A 22256-nucleotide genomic window follows, 5' to 3' on the forward strand; every position below is an offset into this window, starting at 1 on the left:
TTCTGTGTTGATATGAATATCAATTATATAGTCTATTTTTTTTATATAAATTTACTGTTTGCAAAAGTATGAATTATTCTTAATACTAAAGATTTTCTTATCCTCAGCCGTATATAGCACAACTTTTTGGAATTTTGAATTATCAATGCTGTTCAACTTTGTACTTGTTTGGTTTTCTTACTATTTTGATCTAAGAGTCAGTGATGAGTATTATGTAGACGAAACGCACGTTTGGTGTATTAAATTGTAAGCCTGGTACCTGTAAAAACTATAAGAATGTCGAAACTTTCTATTGTATTGTTTATATGTGTATTTCTTTATCCTGAATGTTCTTGCATTTATTTTTACTGTAGTGCGGTCATGTAGTGTTCTCATTTTAGTGTTATATTAAACATTACCGTAAAAGCGCCAGGTTTTGATGACCACAAAACCAGTTTCAACTCACCATTTTTTTCTTTTTAAAAAGTTCTGTACCAAGTCAGGAAAATGGCAGTTGTTATCTTATAGTTCGTTTTCTGTGTATGTTGCATTGTCGTTTGTTTTTTGTTTGATTCGTTGATTTCCTCTTATGTAGGTGATGTAGTTCCTTCTGTTTTAGTGTGTATCCCGGATTTGTTTTTCTCTTAATCGATTTATAACTCTCGAACAGCGTTATACTACTGTTACCTTTATTAAGTTACTGCCACAATGGCTATTATCCACATCTCCCTTGAAACTCATAAAGGAAAAACAAAGGTTAAAGATTGACAATCCATCATTTTTCACGATTCAACATTCTGTTCATTAAAACATTAGAGGTGTGAAATAAATCCAAATACTTTATGAAAGAAATCTATTGTCACGCAAAAATATTGAAATTGATAGTCAAAATAGAATCTTTTGCTTCAAGAAATTCTTAAATGAACATTTTGAATATTATTGGGATGTGCTGGTGTGATATCAACTATGATTGGTCGAATATTGTTACACCCAACAACAGGAAAATACACATTAGATGTTGAGACACCATAAGATGTTATTTAAAAATATGTTTTTATTAAAGATTAAATACAATTTAATGGTTATTCTTTTGGTATGGCGTTACGCATGGCGTTTGTATACTGATATGAGTTGCCCACGGTGTGTTGTATACTGATATGTCGTTTTGTACGGCGTTGGTACACTGATATAACACTGCGCACGGTGTGGTATTATGTAATGACGTTGCGCTCGGTGTTGGTAGATTGATACGACGTGTGCTGGTTCAATGTCAGTAAAGACGTTGCGCAGGGTTTTTTTTTCTTTTTTTTTCTTATGAATGTCCACGGTTGTCATTCGGTAAATTGCGAAAACTTATCGTGAAAGAATAAGTAACGATGGCCAAACATTGAGATTGGATCGTGGAAGATCTGGTATCGGTTCGTGAATGCAATTAAGTGTAATTTTACTTCAAAATCTAGAAAAAAAATATCGGCTTCATTTTAAAAAGTGGAACAAATCAGAAAATCTGTCTGTACAATGATATTCCTGAATTAAACTGTGCACTACATTAAAGAAAAAGGCTGAACTATTTAAAAAATCACAAAATGGCGACACACACTCATATGTAAAACTTTAAAGAAAAAATCAGATGAAGGTATACTCTTTCGAAGAATAAAATTAAGATCTGAAGATTGTATGTCAGTAACTTCAATAGACGTTTTGTCCATTTGTAATGAAGTAGTCTTCACTTTTCATTTACAAATTAGTTCAACTATTGTCATTATATTTTAAGTATATGAGTATATGAACATTATTCTGTAGCAATCATCAATGTGATGATGTATGTTACCTCTTGTTACACATGTATATGTATCTCGAATATTTCAAAATAAATTAATTTTGTTATTATCATTGCTAATTTGTGATAGCTTATTTATTTTGTTACCTATTCTAACATTGGACTCGGACTTAAACTGAGTTTGACTGTGCGTATGGATGTGTGTTTGTTTATTCCATATTGGCTAGAGGTATCGGAGAGGGCTGAGGTGACACACAACGTCACATTTATGTGCATATCCAAAGTTAGGAACCTCTAGCCTTTTAAAGTAGTATGTGTTGTTTAAGTTTTTAGTTAATTTATATGTTGATTCTGGCGTACATTTATCTGAACAAGTATATATAATTGTTAAGGGGCCAGCTGAAGCCCGTCGCCGGGTACAGAATTTTCGCATTGCATGCGTTGAAGTTCCGTTAGTGGCCTTGAACTTTGTTCTGCTCTTTGGTCTGGTTGTTCTGTACTTATACATCCTGTCTTGTCTTTTATTTTTTCTTACGTGTGCTTTATATTTAATGCATTTCCCTCAGTTGTAGTTTTTAAACCGGATTAGTTTTTTTTCTCAATCGATTTATGAATTTCGAACAGTGGTATACTATTGTTGCCTAATTTATCTTTGTGCTTCTTTGTAACATGTGCGCTTGTTTAATAACACAATGTTGACTGTTGTACCATTATTTTTGACATTTTTATTTTTTTACCCATTGTGGCTTTGTTTTGTTCACACATTGTTGTAAAAAAAATAGGATTTTATGCCATTGTTATACAAATAAATGGTCTAGCTAGCTATATAACCAGATTCAAGCCACCATTTTCTAAATAGGAAAGTGTACCAATTAAGTTGGGAATATGCTAGTTGTTATCCATTCGATTGATGTGTTTGAGCTTTTGATCTTGCCTTTTGATTACGGATTTCCTGTTTTGAATTTTCCTCGGAGTTCTGTATTTTTGTGATTTTACCCTTTGCTAATTCTTCGATTCAGTCTCCGTTTTCCTTTTCAATTCTTCGTATTCATAATGCTAAATGATCCTAAATGCTTCCAAGAATTAGTGAAACGAGATGGGGTATGGTGGTGTTCCATTTGAAATATTTAATTGTGTCCGTTTTTTTGTTTTCGAAAATTTTACAAAGGTATATTGAAGATGTTTTTTAATTTAAATACATTTTGGGTCTCATGTATAGTCCTGGACTAAAATTTACATACTTAGTACATCACATATACGAGCTTCCTTTTTTCAGACATATGCCCTAAACTGAACTACATCGGTCATATAAATACCAGAGTGTATGTCAAACTGGATAAAACTTTAAAATAAAAAAAAATCACTCACTATAGAGGCAGTTTACCAACTTCATCCGCCTATGAAATTTATATTTATCAATTCACACTGAAGAGGAAGTAAAAAAGAGAAGTTCTACCAAACCTTGATTGATGTAACAGCAAAAGGTCCCTTACATGATAGGATAATAGCAATGGGTGATACAAATACAAAGATAGAATCAGATGTTGGATATGAAGATGTGGTAGGGAATTATGGATCTGATATTATCTATAAGAATATAGAATTATTTAGATCATATTGTCAGACTAACAACCTTTTTATTGGCTTCAGCATATGTCGACACAAAAATATTCATAAATACACATTGTCTTCAAAAGATAGATTTAACAAGAATCAGATTGACCACATCACTATTGATAAAAGGCTTAGAAGATAATGCCGAGTTGTGTTAATGTTGGTTGCGATCTTGAATCAGTTATTTCCTTTAAAGAAGAAACAAGAAACAGAAGAAAAGATCTGAAACATATAAATTACAGATACCGAAAGTTGAACAGGAGTTCAAACTTAGGTTAATATTGGGAGTATCAGAAGGTACAGAAGCTAATATATACACACTAACTAAAGTCTTCTACCACCTATTTAAAAAGATTTTGAACAGGGTAGGAACACCAACCGACTGGCAGAAGACAATTATAATCAAACTCTCAAATTATGATATTTAGAAGACTGTGACAACTGGAGAGAAATAACATTACTATTTGTACATGGGAAAGTCCTCTGTAGAAAATATCACCAACAAACTTAGAAATGATATCATTCTACGGAAAGAACAAGGTGTGTTCCAAAGAGGTCGAACCTGATATTCGTCCAAAGAAATAAAGTAAAACAGTGCATTAAATGGACCATTTTTCAATTTATAAACTTTATCAACTTCTACAGGGCAATCTGGAACTTATTAAATAAGTGCAATCCTAGTTAAAATCACCAGGGGACTGCTTCATTTAATGAACAAAGGATAGTTGCAACAACTGGGTTCGAAATAAACAAGAAGAAAATTAAAATTATGTGTGTAAGGTTAACAACGTCCAGCCTATTATTGCCAACGAAGAAATAGAGATGGTAGACAATTTCACATACCTCGGAGCTGTTACAGATACCAGACAATGCAACAGCCAAAAAAACCAAATAGAATACTACAGCTAAGAAAAATATGGGCATCAAATTAATACGTACGCTAACCACCAAACTGGAAATTTAGGCAATCTAATATCAGTGTTGTTTTATGGATGGGGCAGAATGTTGGAAGATAAGCGAAAAGGTAAAATAAGAAATTATAAAATGTCCAATTCCAAAGAAAATAAACTCACCAGAGATGCCAGGAATAAATTTAGTATATACGCCAGACGCGCGTTTCGTTTACAAAAGACTCATCAGTGACGTTCGAATCCCAAAAAGTTTGAAAGACCAAATAAAGTACGAAGTTGAAGAGCAGTGAGAATCAAAATTCCTAAAAGCTTTGCCAAAAACAACTAAGGTGATCTATGCAGAAACAGTTCTAAACAGAAAGTCCCTTCACAAATTGCAAAATCAAAGCTCAAACATATCAAGCGAATTGAAAGCAACATATTTCTGACTTGGTACAGACGTTTCTTTATGAAGAAGATGGTGGATTCATCCTGGTTTATATAGCTAGCTTATCCTCTCACACAGTCGCAAATAATTCAATCATATTGACAACAATGTGTGAGTAAAACACAGACATAAAACTCATTAAAAGGTTAAAATGTCAAGAATATGGGTACAACATTTAGTAATGAGTATTGTATCTTAATCTTAATTAAGTTGCAGATAAAAATGCCGCGTTGTTTTTTGTTAAATTTTTTTTGCCTGAAATTGGCGATTTTCATGAGAAACAATACCATTAGAACTCTGTAGACATTGGACCTATGGGCCGTTTTGTTTTTATATTAAGATTAGCGATCGAATATCTTTTGATTATTTTTGTATCAATGAGTTGGAGTATCGTTGACGAAGATCTTACAGCTATATTTTTTTTATATTACCGGTACTCTATGGAAACAAATGAAGTCAATAATTCTAGATGTTAAATAGATATAACAATATCATAATAAGTGATTGTAAATTGAACAAAATGTAATTAAAATGGAACAAAGGTGTTCTACAGCGAAGACAAACAGGTGAGTAGAAAAGGTACGAGGGACATATAAAATCACCAAATATTCAAATCCAACATTAAAAATCCCAAAATGAGTCCCTTTCTATTGGTGCCATATTCGCTTCATCAGCAGATCTTGGAGATTCTGGAGGAGCCTCGATATCGATAATCAGTTCTATAGTATCATCGTCTTCGTCAGTGTCTGTAAATATCTGAGAAGTAGGTATCCATCCCCAACTAGGTTTCGGTCGACTTGGTGCTGAAAAATATATTCAAGTTATAAATACGATAACATCAACATGAGTACCGGAAAGAGGGTATGATCAAGAATTTAAGGTTAGGGAGCAAACTTTAAATTTGTTTGGAGGAAAAATTATCGAAATATTCTTCGACAGTTGGTGTAATGTAGACATCTCGCTGAGAACAGCATATGCTTTGCAAATTTTAGGGAGCACACACAAAAACAAGCAAAACATTGCAAGGTTACAGGGGGCACACACTAAACCAAGCAAAACATTACAAGTTACAGCAGTATGTAACAATAAGCTATATCTAAATTACATATCTAAAAAAATGTCAACTAAATTCAAACATAAAATGGTGAAAATAGTATTTTAATTAATGTCCTTACTTTTAACCGGAGATGTGCAACGTTCTTCTTGGAAGATATCCATAACTGTGTTCGGTCTGGATCCCTCGGGTGATATTTTACTTTGGTCTATCGGTGATATTTTACTCTGGTCTACCGGTGATATATTACTCTGGTCTACCGATGATTCGCTGTCTTCAGGGATTAATTTCTCTTTTGAATGACACCCAGTCGCTTCCTTCCCATTCTTAATTTCTTCTGACCGTTCACCGTTTCGACAAGCGGCAGATGGAAGAACTAATTTCATAAACGACATTTCTCTTGGAACAAGCTGTAGAGGTCGGTAAGACTTTTTCTTCTTCTTATGAGTTTGTTTGTCTTTTTTCTTTTTCTGTGTTTCTGTTGTCATTGTCTGTAGCAAGTGTTCCCATTCATCGTTATTTCCATCATCGTCTGATTCCTCTGAAATGCATGATATACTTTAGTAGTGAACTAATGTTTGATATGTTTGTAAAATATATCGTATTCAGGTATATGTAAACTTACTCTTGGTGGATGTGCAGGAATTTACTTTAGTAATCTTTGTGGGTGTGTAGGCTGGTAACTTATACTAAAGAGCGTCCCCCCAGAATAAGGATAAGAAACAAGAAGTGATAAGACTGTCAGAAAATAAATTTTCTTTTCAGTAAGGACCAGATAGATTTCTGTAATATAGGAAAAAAATCAAAGTCTATCCATTTTCCATCTGTTTTCTCTCTCTAGTTGAACAAAACAAAAGAAAAGGTAATGTAGTTTCCAGAGCTAAATCTCAATGTATATTATCAAGACACAACAAAGCAAACAACACAAATTACTGTTGCGATCTGTATTATTAACAATTACAACATCGAAACTCTTTAAAAGAGCTCCATAAAACGACTATTATTTAAAAATCATGTAGTTGCATGCAATACAAACAGAAAAGAGGGACGAAAGATACCAGAGGGACAGTTCAACTCATAAATCCAAAATAACAATGACAACGCCATGGCTAAAAATGAAAAAGACAAACAATAGTACACATGACACAACATAGAAAACTAAACGGAATAAACAACACGAACCCCACCAAAAACACGGGGTGATCGCAGGTGCTCAGAAAGGGTAAGCAGATCCTGCTCCACATGTGGCATCCATCGTGTTGCTTATGTGATAACAAATTCGGTAAATAATCAAATTCGATTCTAATTTCTATTCAGAAATGAATAGAAGTAAAAATATAATTAAAGCAAAGCATATTCGTTTTTGTAAGTTGTTTTTGTGCTTTGTGTTGATAAGATGAGTAATGTCCATTTCCAATTAGTAGTTAAGGCGGGGGTATTGGCACCAGCAAGCAAATTTAATCTCGTTACAATATGTGCCTATATCAAGTCGGGATCCTGTAATTCATTGGTTGTCGTTTGTTGCTGTTTGTCATATTTGATTTTCATATTTCATGTATGTGCATCTCCATATTATACATTTTGATTGACGAAGAAAAGGGACTAGAAACATGTCATAGTTACCAAAATGAAACGCTCACCCTCTAAGATATCTTTGTCGAATGTTATAATACTACCACCGTCAAGGCTCACGTTGACATCCTTTTGTTTTTCACAACCTCCTGTTTCTCTTCCAAGAAAGTTATCTACCTTCTTCAAATTATCTTCTGTAAGTTGTTGTAATCTTTCTGAACAAGCTCTACATTGGAAGTCCTTTCTCTGAAATTTTGGAGAGAAATCATTGCACGTTCTGCAGTAAAAATGTCTTTTGCAATTCAAAGGTTTAACTTTAACATTCCTTTGTTTGCAAAAATCGCAGTTGCCGCATTCATAGGACGTCTGCATTATTGGAATACCGTGCGAAGCCATCGTGGCAGTTGAAGGTTCTGGTAAAGTATCCATGGGCACACGCTTTGTGACGTTATGCTGGACGTCAAAGTGGTTACACATAATCTTTGGATACAAGAAGATGTGGTATGAGTGCCATGAGATAACTCTCTATTCTAGTCACAATTTATAAAAGTAAACCATTATAGGTCAGAGTACCGCCTTCAACACGGAGCATTGGCTCACACCAAACAGCAAGCTATAAAGGGTCCCAAAAAAAGGCTAGTGTATACGTAAAACCATTCAAACAGGGAAACCAACGGTCTAACCTATATAAAAAACATTTAAAAAGATCTGTAAATCTTGTAATACTATTTCCAATCAATCACAATTGAAAAGGGTAAAGCCTTGCACACTGAAGAAACTCAAATAAATGCTTCTTTGTTTTTCACAGACAAAAATTCAATTAGTAAAAATCTAAACTTTCAAAATCTTGATTTTACCCAAAGAAATGAACTAGCAATGAATAATACCGAGAAAAGGGTTATCTTTTTGTCAAGTTTCTTTATTTTTAAGGTCCTTTAAGGGTTTTGTATCCTCTATCCCATGTTCAGGGCAGTTCAAGTTGAGCGCTCACATACATGTCAACCCCCGTCACATTATTTATTTATTAATCCCAAACCATAAGTTTTTGTTTCGTTGTGGTTTGGTTGTCTATCCTAATTTCTTATCAGTGAGCATACTGACATTTTGCCTTTCTTTCTTTTTCTTTTTAGATTGTTTCACCCGTTTCATGCTCAGTTTTTTTTTATAGCTTACTATATTTACTTTCTATACTTAGAATAGACAGATTTCAAAATCTGAAATGGCAAACTCTACAAGAACGAAGGCTTAAAACCAGATTACAAATGTTCCACAAAGTAATAAATAACGAAATTGCTATACCATCACAAGATATTCTGATAAAAAGCCAGTCCAAAACAAGATCTACTCATCAATTAACATTCAGACAGCTCCAATGCAATAAAGACAGTTTTAAATTCTCATTCTTCAGCCAAACAATCAAAGACTGGAATAAACTACCACCTGAAATTTCAAACAAAACTTCTACAGACAACTTTAAGGATGCACTCACCCATGAAGTACTCCTTAAAACCTCTTCTCACTTAAACTAAATGTACCTATTGTTTTATCTTAATTTTAAAAAAAAAAAATAAAAAAATGTAAAAAATTATAAGTTCAATAAAAATTGTAAAGCTTAAAAATAAAGAAAAATTGAAATTAATTTTAAAAAGCAACCTCAATCAGGCATGCGCCAGAATGTTATCTTCAAAATGTTGATGGTTTTCTGTAACTAAAGAAGAAGAAGAAGACTGTCCCTGGCTGATATATGGTATATAAGTTTTGCAATTAGATAAATTTGGTATAATGAACATATACATCCTCATCCCGGTTGATCTTTCGTAGGTAAAACTATTATAGTTGTCTCATTGGCAATCATACCAAACCTCCTTATTTCTACATAAATCAAATACATGTATATTCACAACAACAACAACAATTTGTATTTGTCAATCAAGACGATCCGACGAGCAGTACAGTGCAACAGTTTAAAATTAAAGAGTACACATATTGGTGATGATTTTTACAATAAACTGTCCGTGAAATTTCCTGTTACATCCCAAACACTAAGGAATGACGGCATCTCCCTCATGCAAAGCTTGATTCCTTATCATATGGCATTGGCTGTATTTTTTGTCCTTTTTGTTGTCATAGCTTGTGCTTTTTTTAATAAGCTGTGAATTTTCACTATATTTAAGCCTCCGTCATCACCGAAGAGACATTTATCGTCAAAATGCTCATCTGGTGCAGAAACTGATTTGCTACCGTTTATGTTATTATCTCATTATGCACAAGTTCCTGTTGAAGTAAAAAAATATTAGAAAATTGGACCTAGATTTTTACATATTTGCTAGGAATACCCATGAATATTTCAGTGCTGTAAAATTGCTGCAAAAATATCAAAATCGCACATTCTTGCATCGTGATATTTTATTTCTATTTTGTCTAGTGCACCTTCACAAATATATTATAAACAGCAGTTTTCATACAAATACTCCTCAACCTCTAATTTGTAGTTTGGATATGCTTACGGTACATCGATGTCCACCCATTAGGTTTCTCTTTAAGGGAAATAACTCATGCGCACTATTGACTGGTTTACGATGAAAACTGAAACCAGACCATAAAGTGTGGAAACGTTGTCGTTGGAAACTTTTCCTTTATTTTTTTCTGTAACCTGTTAGCTAAAATTATGTACAAAAGAAAACTCTTAGCTTTAGATTATCCTCAACCAGAGACGTTCAATTCCGAAGGTAGGATATTGTCCAGTGCTTAGAACAGTTTGTTTTTATTAGATGCTACACCGATGAGACCGGTGCCCAGCCGTGTTTCTCTCCGTGCATTTCGGCTTCCTCTTTCATAATACCAGACTTCATGTATCAGTACACTTTTGTGAATTTTCCGTAGTGGTGAATTGTGTATAGACAGATAAATTAATCCCTTAATCAAATATTTATGCCAAAATGGTGAGTTTACACAGATTCGGTTTATTAATTCCGCTGTACCCAATGTTTCGACCATAGTTGTTAAGTCGATACTGCCATTTGGGCCACACTTTTAAGTCGTTTCAACCATAGATTTTGTATTGCCTTCTTCAAAAGTCTCATAATACAAGACACAATTACAATCTGGCAGTGTCAGCCACAACTGTGTAAACTTTGTGTTAAAAGCTTTATACTTCAGAAGAAGGAAACTATCCTATTAGCCCCGCCGTTGTGGAGGGGGCATTTAGTTTTACTCACGTCCATCTGTTCGTTCATACATCCCAAAATTGGTTTCTGTTTTCTAACTTTAGCTTGTCTCAAACCTAATGTATTGAAACTTATACACAATGCTTATTACCATAAAACACAGGGTAAGACATAGTTTTGGTGGAGTCACTTATACAGTTCAAGCGTTACAATGTATGCCCTTTTAGAAAAGGAAAAATTGCTTTTCTAAAAATATAAAAGGTCATTTTAATAACATCTTTGAAAAGTAATCTTTCTTTGTCCAGAATGATAATTGAATCAACCAATGCTAAAATAAATATTCATTTTTACCTCCTACTGATAAATTAAAGCAATCTTTATAAATCGGTGCTTACAAACACTTTGATTACCATTCTTGTCTTATGCCCCTTGATTACCAATCTAGGGTTATGCCCCTTTACAAATAGAAAAATCACTAAATTTTTTCGTTTTCATTCTCCCAATCAAGTGTGTCTCTGACACCTAAATTTACTGTAATGTATATATAATGCTTATTACCGCTAAACTGAATTTACTCATTTTAAGTTCAAATTTTGGCAGCTTCACTTTTAAAGTTCTTGAGTTACAATGTATGTCCCTTTATAATGTTATATACTAGTGGGGGCATCATCTGTGTCCCTATGGACACATTTCCCATTTATTTTGTATTCAGAGATTCTAATTTTATATATACTTTCTCCTGAAGATGCTGATCTAATTGGGGAACATGTCAATCAATAAAAGATGCAGTTTACTTGCATTACTGTAAGGGCTGCTTTCAATTTTGATAGCAGTATTTATGATATTTTATTCACAGGCACTTGGATACAAGAATATTTTGGATGAAAAATTACCCTTGATTTAGAAAGTTAGGATATAATTTATTTATTATAACTGTTTTAAGTGATACAGGTAAGCGTACATGTACACTCTCAATGATTTTCTTGTAATAAAAAACACCAAAAATTCTGCTTCTAACAAACAAATTGACTTCTATACATTTTTGTACATACAATGTACACATGTGTTCAAGAAAAAATAATAATTATTATCAATTCAATCCATTGCACTAATGCATTTTGGTGTAGCTAAAAACATGCCATTGAAAAAACTAAAACTTGAGAAGGCAAACAGTAGTCTACAAAATACACCATAGAAAAATATAGCATGTGCTCCTGAGGGTAAATTGGAACACATCCTTCTGTGAAACAAGTCATAAGTTATGGTTGTCATTGTTGCACACAATTAAAGTTCATGTATATTTCTTCTGTAGCTTCCCTCTTGCACATGTTTTCCTAAATATATGATAGGTGTTTAATTAATTATATTATATGTCTTAGAATTGCACTTGAAATTTAAATAGATCCGGGGTACATGTTAGCTCCTAATACAATAATGAATATTGGGGAATATTGTTCCGAGTAGAATTTTATATTGCACAAGCTTGCAAGTGCAATATATGTTCTACGAGGGACAATATTCCCCAATATTCATGCAATAACCCTTTTATTATATAGCAATATAATATTTGAAAGTAAATACAGGTTTAAACTGAGATCTTGTCATTGATGTCGTCATGAATTTTGAAGATTTATTGCACTAGTGCAATATTATAGTGTTAACTGGCTGTTTCTGTATTGGCACTGATATAGATTCAAGGTTTGCTGTATTGGCCTCGAGACCCGTAGGGTCGAGGGCCAATACAGCTGACCGAGAATCTATACCAGTGCCAATAGAGAAACAGCCAGTTCATAACACTTTTATTAAATGATTATAAGAGAATTAAAAACCCGAAGTGAACGTCCGTATTAGCCCATGGGCCAATACATCTTTTTTCCCGCTTTTTTCTGTATTGGCCCTGTTTTTTCCGTTTTAAAACTTTAAGACGTTACAAAACATTGCACATCATTTAACCTGTTTATTTTATGACTATAATATAAAAAATATTATACAAATGTTTTTATGCATAACGATACTTTCAAAGTTAAGTAATGGCGTAAGAAAATTGAAAACCGGAAGTGAACGTCCTGTATTAGCCCTAGGGCTAATACGGCTTTTTTCCCACTTTTTTCTGTATTGACCCTGTTCAAAGAGCAATATTAAATCTTGATTTATATCCACAGTGGAACGTTTTTAGTATTGCACATGCTGATTTATCCGTATTAGGGCTTATTTGCTCATATCATTTAATAATAGAATTTATTGCATGCTAACTTTTGGTTACTTTCTGTGGGAAATATTGTATTGCTATACAATAATAGAAGTTACACTGACAATATACACGAGTAATAAATGTAGAATATACAAAAAATGTATCACTTATAATTAATATTTTTCAGATGAGAATTACTTTAGAAATTTTATTGTTTGGTTGGAAGACCAGAAAATTCGACATTATAAGATTGAAGACAGGACAGGGCTACGTAACATGCCTAGTAGTGATTGGACAAAACATTTTCAGCAGTATTTAGATGATTTAGGATGTCCTTACCAAACATCCCAAAGATCTTTATTAATTGATTGGATATTAGGATACTCAGTCAGATTAGAATATGGTGATAATGGTAAGATATATAAGGATATTGATTCGAATTAGAATATGGTGATACATGTAATGGTAAGATATAAGGATATTGATTCGAATTAGAATATTGGCGAAGTTGGTATAATGATACCTAGTAATGGCCATTTCTGAGAAAAGTCTCTGGCTGGGAAAAAAAGTGTCAAGATTGAATGGTCAACCAGAGTCATTGAAAATAAGCCACACAAAAAATTTCTTCATTACTTAAAGATATATATTCATATTAATTTGATTAATCTTTCTTCTTCTAGCGATCCTTCATAATATTTCAATTATTCCTGGCATTAACTTGAAAATACCATTTTACACATTATTTATTTTCCCAACAAATTGGATATGTGCAACAAACAGCCTTACCCACAAAGAATATATTTTACATACATTTACATGTATGTAAATACATTCTGTTTATTCCAAATTATTATCTTTTTGGGTAAAGCTTAATTGCTCATATTTACAAAATGTAGATATTTTAAAGACGATCTCAAAGCTATAGAACATTGTAATAATGAGAAAACATGGTATGAATTTTAATGAGACAACTAATAGTTTTAAAAAAAGTTTAAAAGCTAACTCACCTATAGAGTTCAAAGAGAAAAGAACTTAAAATATCTTGATGAAAAATGTAATTTCTTGAAAACTGAAATGTGTGTGATATTTTATTTCAGTTGAACAGTATAAGACAGTTACGCCAGAGAAAGTGACACAAAGTAAAGCTCCACCTGGTGTCTCGTCAAATCCATTAGATAATTTAGATTGTAAGTTTGTGTAGGTTTTGTAGAAATTATAATTAATTTAATCTGTAATCGGAAGAGGAAGATATGATACACATACTCACAAGCTGCATACTGCTACATGAATGATGTCAGAAAAACACATCTTTTAAGATTAAAAAACATCATTATTGGATACAGTGGACTTAGACAATGGAATGAATTTTTTTTTGAAAACAGTCAATAACACAGCTGATAGTTGATCCCAGCTACTACAGTAAAACTATGAAATCCACATCAAATTTAGAACATATGATAAAAGCGACAAGTGAAATATGCTTTGAAATCCATCATAAAAGACTGAAATTAAAATTAGAACTGAATATTTCATAAAGGTTCCCAACCAACAAACAGCAATCATTTTTAGATTTTAGAGATACTCCTTTTAAACAAACAGTATAATGTAGTAACTTATCCTTATGTCTTAATATTTGAATGCTGCATGAAAGTAAATGTTTTCTGTTTTAACTTTTCTCCACATTCATGGGGTACTTGTGAGGAAACCAAATAGTGCTTTTAAAATATAATTTTATTTTATGGCAAACTGCATGAAATAAGAATAACATTTTAACTGTACAAAATCTTATCCGAAGGAAAGATGAATCTTGCTAGCTTTGAACATGAGCTATCATGTAGTCAATGCATACCCGTAGCCAGGGGGGTTCAGACGAACCCCCCCTTGAAAACAAATAAGCACTGTTAAAGTCAATGTTCTGTTCGAATTGTGACTGTTAAAGTCGAGTTTGTGAGTCAAACGAACTCCCCTTTTGAAATTCCTGGCTACGGGCCTGCAATGTGCTGTTACTCTTTAAACATTTCAACCTTCCTGTAGTATAACCGAAGGAAAAGGGTGTATATATGTTGCACATGCATTGTGCAAAACAAAAGTGTTGTATATATGTTGATGGATGACACTTTTATCTTGTACATGGGGGGTTGGAGTTGTTCAACAAATTTTTACATTTTAAAACTATCCTATGTATATAGTACTGTAAAAATAATCTTTAATAATACAAGAGAAAACAACTCCGTTTCTACTTCGTGTTCCTTATTGGAAAGAAATATAAAGAAGAAGAAGAATTGAATACTGTGACAGGCATATCATTACATTTCCAAGGCCAAATAATAGTGAAGTCTCATACTGTTTTCTAATGTTCCTCTAGAAAAAAACATCATGGTTACTGTTGCTATAAATAAAACATAAATTTTATACTCTCCATTTCTATTTTTATCTTTTTAATGGAAGAATGATTTGATATTTGGTCTGGTACTTTATCTTATTGAGTTTCAGTGTCTTTCTATAATTATTTTAATCACAGTGTTTGGAAATTTCCTTGATTATTACTCATTGAGGTTTACCGTGTAAAAGATTGTTAGATCTTAAATGCAGCGATTTCCTGTTTGTCAATTCTTTTAAGTTTCATTATTTCTACTTAGGCCATGAAAAATTAATTGTTGGTTTCCCCTAACATGGGAAAATTTTATAGACCCAGCAGGCAGACTTTGTTTTAATTTGTAACCATGCGTCATTTTATATCTATATAGTTTGTTTCTATAGCGAAACTATATTCTTGCATATTTCCGACACTTTAAGTTGTCTCTGCAAAAAAATTTAATATTTACTGAAAAATTAAATGACCCGGTCCGGTTAGGGGAAACCATCAATTATTTTTCCATGGCCTTAGCATGAAATTCTTGCTGAAAAGACAACTATCCAACAGAGTCCAAATGAGGCTGATGTGACTATAGGTCATGTGACAATCAGTAACATATCTCTTAAGAAACAACCGTTTTTTTCTTTCTAAATTCTTGTAATGGTACACCTATATTACTAAAGGAAGAGACTTATTTTATTGAGCCATAACCCCTCATAAACCATACAAAGTCAGAAATAGCTTCCTTTTGTTAAATTAAATGACATCCACTTTTTGTACACAGGTGCAGAAGTGTTCAAAAAGTAAATGGGCGTTGATCTTGTCAAAGCGAACTATACCTCCCCTTATTATCTGTAAACACAGGCATCCAACGTCCGCACTCCTCCATTTTTTATGTGTAAACATAGTCACCTGCTGTCCTGACTACTCCCCCTTTTTTATGTGTAAACCCCCCTACACAATGTTTTGTTTCAACACTTGCCCAATTTTACCATGATTTCACTTGCATTTTCTAGTGTTCTTTTATATAAAAATATATTTGACATACTGTGGATCACAAAAATTGGTATCCAACGATTATTAATAAATCAAAGGTACCATACCAGTGACCTTGTGTACACATCTCTATCATGTTACAAATAGTCAATAAAGGAAAACAAATCCTTGATTGATGTTTTTCATATTGGTGCACAATGTATGTTGTTTTTCTTTCTTCAGTTGATGATCCAGACTTCAAAGCTGGTATACAATCCCTATCTATGATTTTACAAGTACCTCCATATAACGATCATTTAGAACAACTTAAGGTTAGTATACTGGAGTTAACATAGAAAAAAGAAGATTTAACTTACAAATTTTTTTAACTTAAAAACATTAAACAATGGTATAATATTGCATGTGAACAGCTCTTTAAAGATGCTTAGAATGTTCATATTGTGTTGAGTTACCTTTAATTTAAAACTTTGAATATTCTAAAAATAAAATAAAATTTCTTGGAATTATTATCTGTTTAAAGTAATCAATAATTTTGACAGTCATGACAGTTATGAATGAAATTGATCAAGATTGGACCAAACATATTTAATGTTATAAAACTGTGTTATTGGGTTATCTGAAGAGTAAATGTTGCAAAGTAAGAAAAGCTGTTTCAGATTCAATATTTGATTTAAAATAATTTAATTACAATAAATCCTTGTACTATAATTACTGCCATGACATTATTGATTTGATTTTCAGGCTATTTGCTTAGTTGTCAAAGACAGATTATCAAAAGAAGCATTAGACAGAGCTGAAAAATATAAAGAGGTAAGATTATTTACAACAATAGATACATTTTTAGCTCACCTGGAGACAGCTGAAGTCAGCTACAAGGTATCAGATTTCTGGTCTTAGATCAGGTTGTTGACACTTTGAAATATTCCTCTTTTCCATTGTGAATTTTACAATTGATGGGTTAAAAAATGTTAACAGCAAAAATATCATCAATAAAAGAGTTACAAAAATGTTCGTACATGTATTATAAAAAAAGATGGATGACCCCTCACAAAGTTTGTGATTGACAACTTTTGTATTAACTTTTAGCAATTATCTTGAAAATTTTGATAAATAGGTAGAAACTTCAAACAAAAAAATGATCAACATATTTTTGCAATATAGGTAGAATCAATGTCCAAATGTTATATTTTCCCAGGTGAGTGATTCAGGCTCTGTTGAGCAATTTATACTGTTCAGCAATTTAGGCTCTGATGAGCATCTTCTTAACTTAGATTTATTTCTTATTGTATACACATGTATTAAAACCTGGTATAAAATTTCGTTTTCAATATCAGTAAGAGCATGCCATAGACATAACTGTAATCCAAAAACTCTTCCTAGCTAGACCTCATAGGAACCAAACAAGCTATGATAGGCTCTGCAAAACAACACATTGCTTGATCTGATATTCATTTATTTCTAAAAGCATTTCTGAGGTTAGATTCCAAATGTCAAACAGAACTTTAATTTCCAGAATTTAAGCTTTTAACACAGACATTAAAAGTTACATAATTTGATTAAGTAATGCCTTTATACAACACTTACTAAGATTAAAATGTTGCTAACTGCTTTGATGATTATCTACTGCTCCTTAAAAATTCACTCTTTGGGTTATTAGTGTTATATGAACATTATTTTCAATTTAAAGCATATTCACAAAAAACATTGAATTAATAGATATATAAATTTATTGCAGGATAATATAGAACATCTTGAATTAGAAAATACATCATTAGGTTTTGATACAGGAGGTATGTATAAACCTACAGTTAGTAACATTATTATCCATGTACTAAGTTATAGTACACCTCTGTCAATGCTTTATGTAGTACTTGAATGGTGACAAAGAATTACCCATTTATTTAAAAAGAGAGAAAAAATATGAATACTGGTTGTTGCATGATAAAAAAGAAAGATTTTAGAAAATATACTTTTTTCATAACGTTAAAACATATATCGGTCATTTGGAACCATATTCATAAGGGAGATTGACTATATATATGTCACCGGGGAAACTGGGTGACTTGTGAGGTTGTGTAACAAGAGCCTGAATGAATGGCCTCTTGTTATTTAAATGTTGTGATGCACCTGATCACACAATAAACGATTGTTGTGAATAGCACTGAAACTATGGTCACATATATATAGCTAGCAGGAAGATAAATGTTACAGATAAAATGAGGCATTGGGGAAGCAGAACTACTGAATCTAAATGTGGAAAATATTTTTAATGCCACAAACTATTAGATTATAAGAGCCTATACACTAGTTAACTGAAAAAAGGCAGACTTATAAGAACCTATACACTAGTTAACTTAAGAAAAGGCAGACAACATAAACAAAAGACTTATGTATAAAGCTTAAAATGTATTTTTTTTTTTTTTGTAAAAATAAGATTGTCAGATAAGTCACATTCATGGGTCTCTGCAGTAACCATGGTAACCAGAAACAACTACATTTCTTTGGACCAGATCTTATTTCTCACATCCTACAAGTTAATTCTGTTAGGTTTTTTTTATATAAAGAATTAACAATTTAAATATATCCTTAAATTAGTTAATTTTATATGCCTGTAATTTAATTTATTTAATTTTTTCAGATTATATAATCAATGAAGCTGCAAAGATTTTACGTTTAATTCATATAAGAGATTTACGAGATCTACAGAACCAAATTAACCAGGCTATTGTAGCTGTGCAAGCTTTGATAGCTAATCCTAAAACAGACAGTAGACTTGGCAAAGTCGGCAGAATGTAAATTCCATCCAAGTATTGATAATGACGCAAAATAAAATAAGTGCTATTTTACCTTGTCCTTCAGTTAGAAGAACAGGGACATTGATATTTTTGCTTTGCTGCAGATGCCAAAAAAATGTATTAAATATAGTTCATTCAGCATTTAGACTGATCAGTTGTATGGGCTCAATAACTTATTGATGACTTTTAATGTCCCTTCCTCTAGGCAAAGGTGGGCATTAAGTGTTACCCTGGTCTTTCTGTATGAACGTCAAAAAATTGCTTTACATTCTCTAACTTATACTAAGTTTTTTTTGGAAACTTAAGCACAATGCTTATTACCATAAAACACAGATTAATTTGAGTTAGGTTGCATCACTTTGCAGTTCTCTAGTTATGTCCCTTTATAATGTTATATGCAAGCGTCTATATACATTTATATCGAGAAGAGTGAACACCGCGGAAAAAAATCCACAAAAAGGGCTTTCTTACCCATTGAAATTTTTTCGATTAAGATTAACCATTTGTCCTTATCAAGGTACTTCTTTTACTTTAGGGTTTTCTGTATTAACTGTTCAGCTTAGTTTTATTTTAGAGTTGGGCTAATTAGGGTCAGTTTATTGGTTAGGGCTATGCTGAGAGTTCAGCTTAAGTTTTGGGGTTTGTGTAGCTATATTTGGTTTGGACCCCTTAAGTAAAAGAAGACCACTAAATGGACAGTACTAATTTCTTCAATGATCTATCACAATTTGGTGTTAATTTTCTGTTAATTTGTATGAAGTATAACTTGCTGGTGTAACTAACTTTACCTTTACATGATCTGTACAGTGTACACTCTATTTCTAATATGAAATCATTGAAGTGTACAGTGTACACGCTATTTTCCAATATGAAATCTATAATTGAAGAAGGTAAATAGTTTTAAGGACACAGTACTGTTTGTTTTATTTTTCACAAGTTGTTTTTATTCCATTGTTACATATGTACTTAAATGTGAATGTTTAAACATGTACATGTAAGTGCCAAATAAAACTTATCTGATCTGCTAGATATAAATGGTTCATATTTATTACACTAGAATATATGTAAAACCTACTTATTTGTATTGATGTAACTTCTGTTAGAAATTATTTATTTTTAGGGTCCTGTTCAAATTGTCATAGTACTTATATATGTTGGATTGTGTTAGTGGTTCCAGTATAAGATTAACCACATTTTGTCTAAAGGTTGTAAACAAGCCCATTAACTCACAAACTGAATTAATGTCTTGTGAGTCAATAACGACAACCTCTACAAAACAATTGTTAAATCCTAATTCTCAACCCAGAAATTCGTAATTGTTTACTTTCAATTTTAAACTTTCTAAGAACCCAAGGATTCAATTCTTGTATATATTCCTTAAAATTATACCACAATGAAATCCACATAGTGTTTATTTATATAGGTTACAACAGCAGTTTCTATAGCATAGTCTATTGAAGTGAAATCCAGTGGTTGAATCTGATGGTTTCTCATACCTGCCAACTGTCACTATTTGTGGGGGATTTCCCCCATGGAGGCTCCCAAATTGAAATTTTGAAAGAGCAATTTTGTCCACAATTTAAACAAAAAAATAATTTTACAATGACTTTCGGCTTATAAAAGTATGAAGAAGCCAAAAACCAACATAAAAATGTATTTGCAGGCCCCCTTGCAGGGTTTTTAGGACTATGACAGCCATCTTACATGCAAAACCCCCATGGGCATTTTGAAAAGTAGGCAGGTATGATTTCTCATTACTTTCAGACAAACAAAACTTTGCTTTCTTGACAATGAATTGAATTTGACCAATGAAAAATTGACAACTTGTCACAATCTAACCAAAAATTATTATACAAAAAATTAACAATCATAGTCTTGGAAAAATATAAATAGGCATAGAATATGAAAATGTTGTTAATAACATCACCTTCTTCATACTTATTCTAATAGCCTACTACAGGGTATGCATATTGTTCATTACCTGTTATTTTTACATCTTTTTCTCTTTTTTTTTATTTATGTTTTGGATAGTTGTCTCATTTTAACAATTCTCCTTCATTGTATGTATACAAATGTACTTATTATGGTCAACTATTGATGTAAACTATTTGTTATAGGTTGAATCAGTTAATGCAATAAATGGTTCAAAAAGGGAAATATTTTATTTTATTTTCATTTCTTCCTGTTTTAATTGTGTCATGCCTGTGCACTCAAAATCAGATTGTTCTATCTACCTATTAAATAGTGTTTTGGTCCTGGTATGATATAAATTATAAATTCTAATTGTTATTTTTGAGTTCATGCAAAAAAAGAAGCAAAGGCACTTGTCTCAGAAAAAAATTTCCTATATACCTTAATATAACAAAAGGTGCATTTTTGAAAATGTCAGGCGGTGACAAAATTCTGTTGTATGCCACTTTCTAGGCTGTCAACCCCACTAAAACTTGTTAAATTGTAAATCTAAATTGATTTATCTTTACAATGGTGTATAACATGCCTACATTTGTTGTCAGAATCATCCATAGCAATCCTACATGATTGGTTTAACATCCTTACTGTAATTTACCCAAAAACAGAAGACTTTTTGTAAAGTTTATAGATATTACTATGAGGTGCTAACCCAGTGTTGTTACTTTGTAGCTGATCCATCATCCAAGATGGTCACCAGTGGGGGATTTTGTTAAGCAAAGGTCTCTATTGATAATACCTACAAATGCCTTCTTTTAGAGAACCACTGAATGGAATAAAACCTAACATGGCATGAATGTTCTTTACAAGGTGCTGACCAAGTGTTGTTACTTTGAAGTCTATCCATCATCCAAGATGGCTGCCAGAGGGAACTTAGTTTTAAAACAAAGGACCCTATGGGAAATACATTCAAATGATTTCTTTAAGAGAACCACTTAATGAAATGAAATAAAACATGGCATGAATGTTCCTTATAAGGTGCTGACCAAATGTGGTTACTTTGTAGCTGATCCATCATTCAAGATGTCACCAGTAGAGGACTTTATAAAAAAGAAGATGTGGTATGATTGCCAATAAGACAACTATCCACAAAAGACCAAAACGACACAGACATTAACAACTATAGGTCACCGTATGCCCTTCAACAATGAGCAAAGCCCATACCGCATAGTCTTTGTTTAGCAAAGGGCTCTTATGGACAATACATACAAGTGTCTTCTTTAAGAGAACCACTGAATGGAATGAAACCAAACATGGCATGAATGTTCCTTAGACTGAAGGTGCTGACCAAGTGTTGTTACTTTGAAGTCTATCCATCATCCAAGATGGCTGCCAGAGAAGTACTTAGTTTAACATAGGACTTTATGGGAAATACAAACAAAAATCTTCTTTTGAAGAAGCACTGAATGGAATGGATCCAGCCATTTTAAAAAGGGGGGTTCCCAA

At 32.4% G+C, this 22256-nt stretch overlaps 2 protein-coding genes across 2 annotated transcripts; one reads left to right on the top strand and one right to left on the bottom strand.

The window, feature by feature from the left end:
• Window positions 1-5248: 5248 nt before the first annotated feature.
• LOC134709848 (uncharacterized) lies at window positions 5249-7806 on the bottom strand. The gene is made up of 3 exons (XM_063569979.1): window positions 7406-7806; window positions 5887-6306; window positions 5249-5514 (listed from the first exon to the last, which is right to left on the bottom strand). Exons 1-3 carry the CDS (start codon window positions 7764-7766, stop codon window positions 5333-5335), a joined length of 963 nt encoding a protein of 320 aa, XP_063426049.1. The 5' UTR covers window positions 7767-7806; the 3' UTR covers window positions 5249-5332.
• A 2089-nt stretch (window positions 7807-9895) lies between these two features.
• Window positions 9896-21004, top strand: LOC134712836 (RNA transcription, translation and transport factor protein-like). Its single transcript, XM_063574793.1, has 7 exons — window positions 9896-10066; window positions 12883-13107; window positions 13793-13882; window positions 16270-16358; window positions 16789-16857; window positions 17783-17837; window positions 18686-21004. Exons 1-7 carry the CDS (start codon window positions 10006-10008, stop codon window positions 18841-18843), a joined length of 747 nt encoding a protein of 248 aa, XP_063430863.1. The 5' UTR covers window positions 9896-10005; the 3' UTR covers window positions 18844-21004.
• The last annotated feature ends 1252 nt before the right edge of the window (window positions 21005-22256 follow it).

Source organism: Mytilus trossulus, chromosome 3, assembly GCF_036588685.1.
Source record: "Mytilus trossulus isolate FHL-02 chromosome 3, PNRI_Mtr1.1.1.hap1, whole genome shotgun sequence".
NCBI classification, from domain to species: domain Eukaryota; kingdom Metazoa; phylum Mollusca; class Bivalvia; order Mytilida; family Mytilidae; genus Mytilus; species Mytilus trossulus.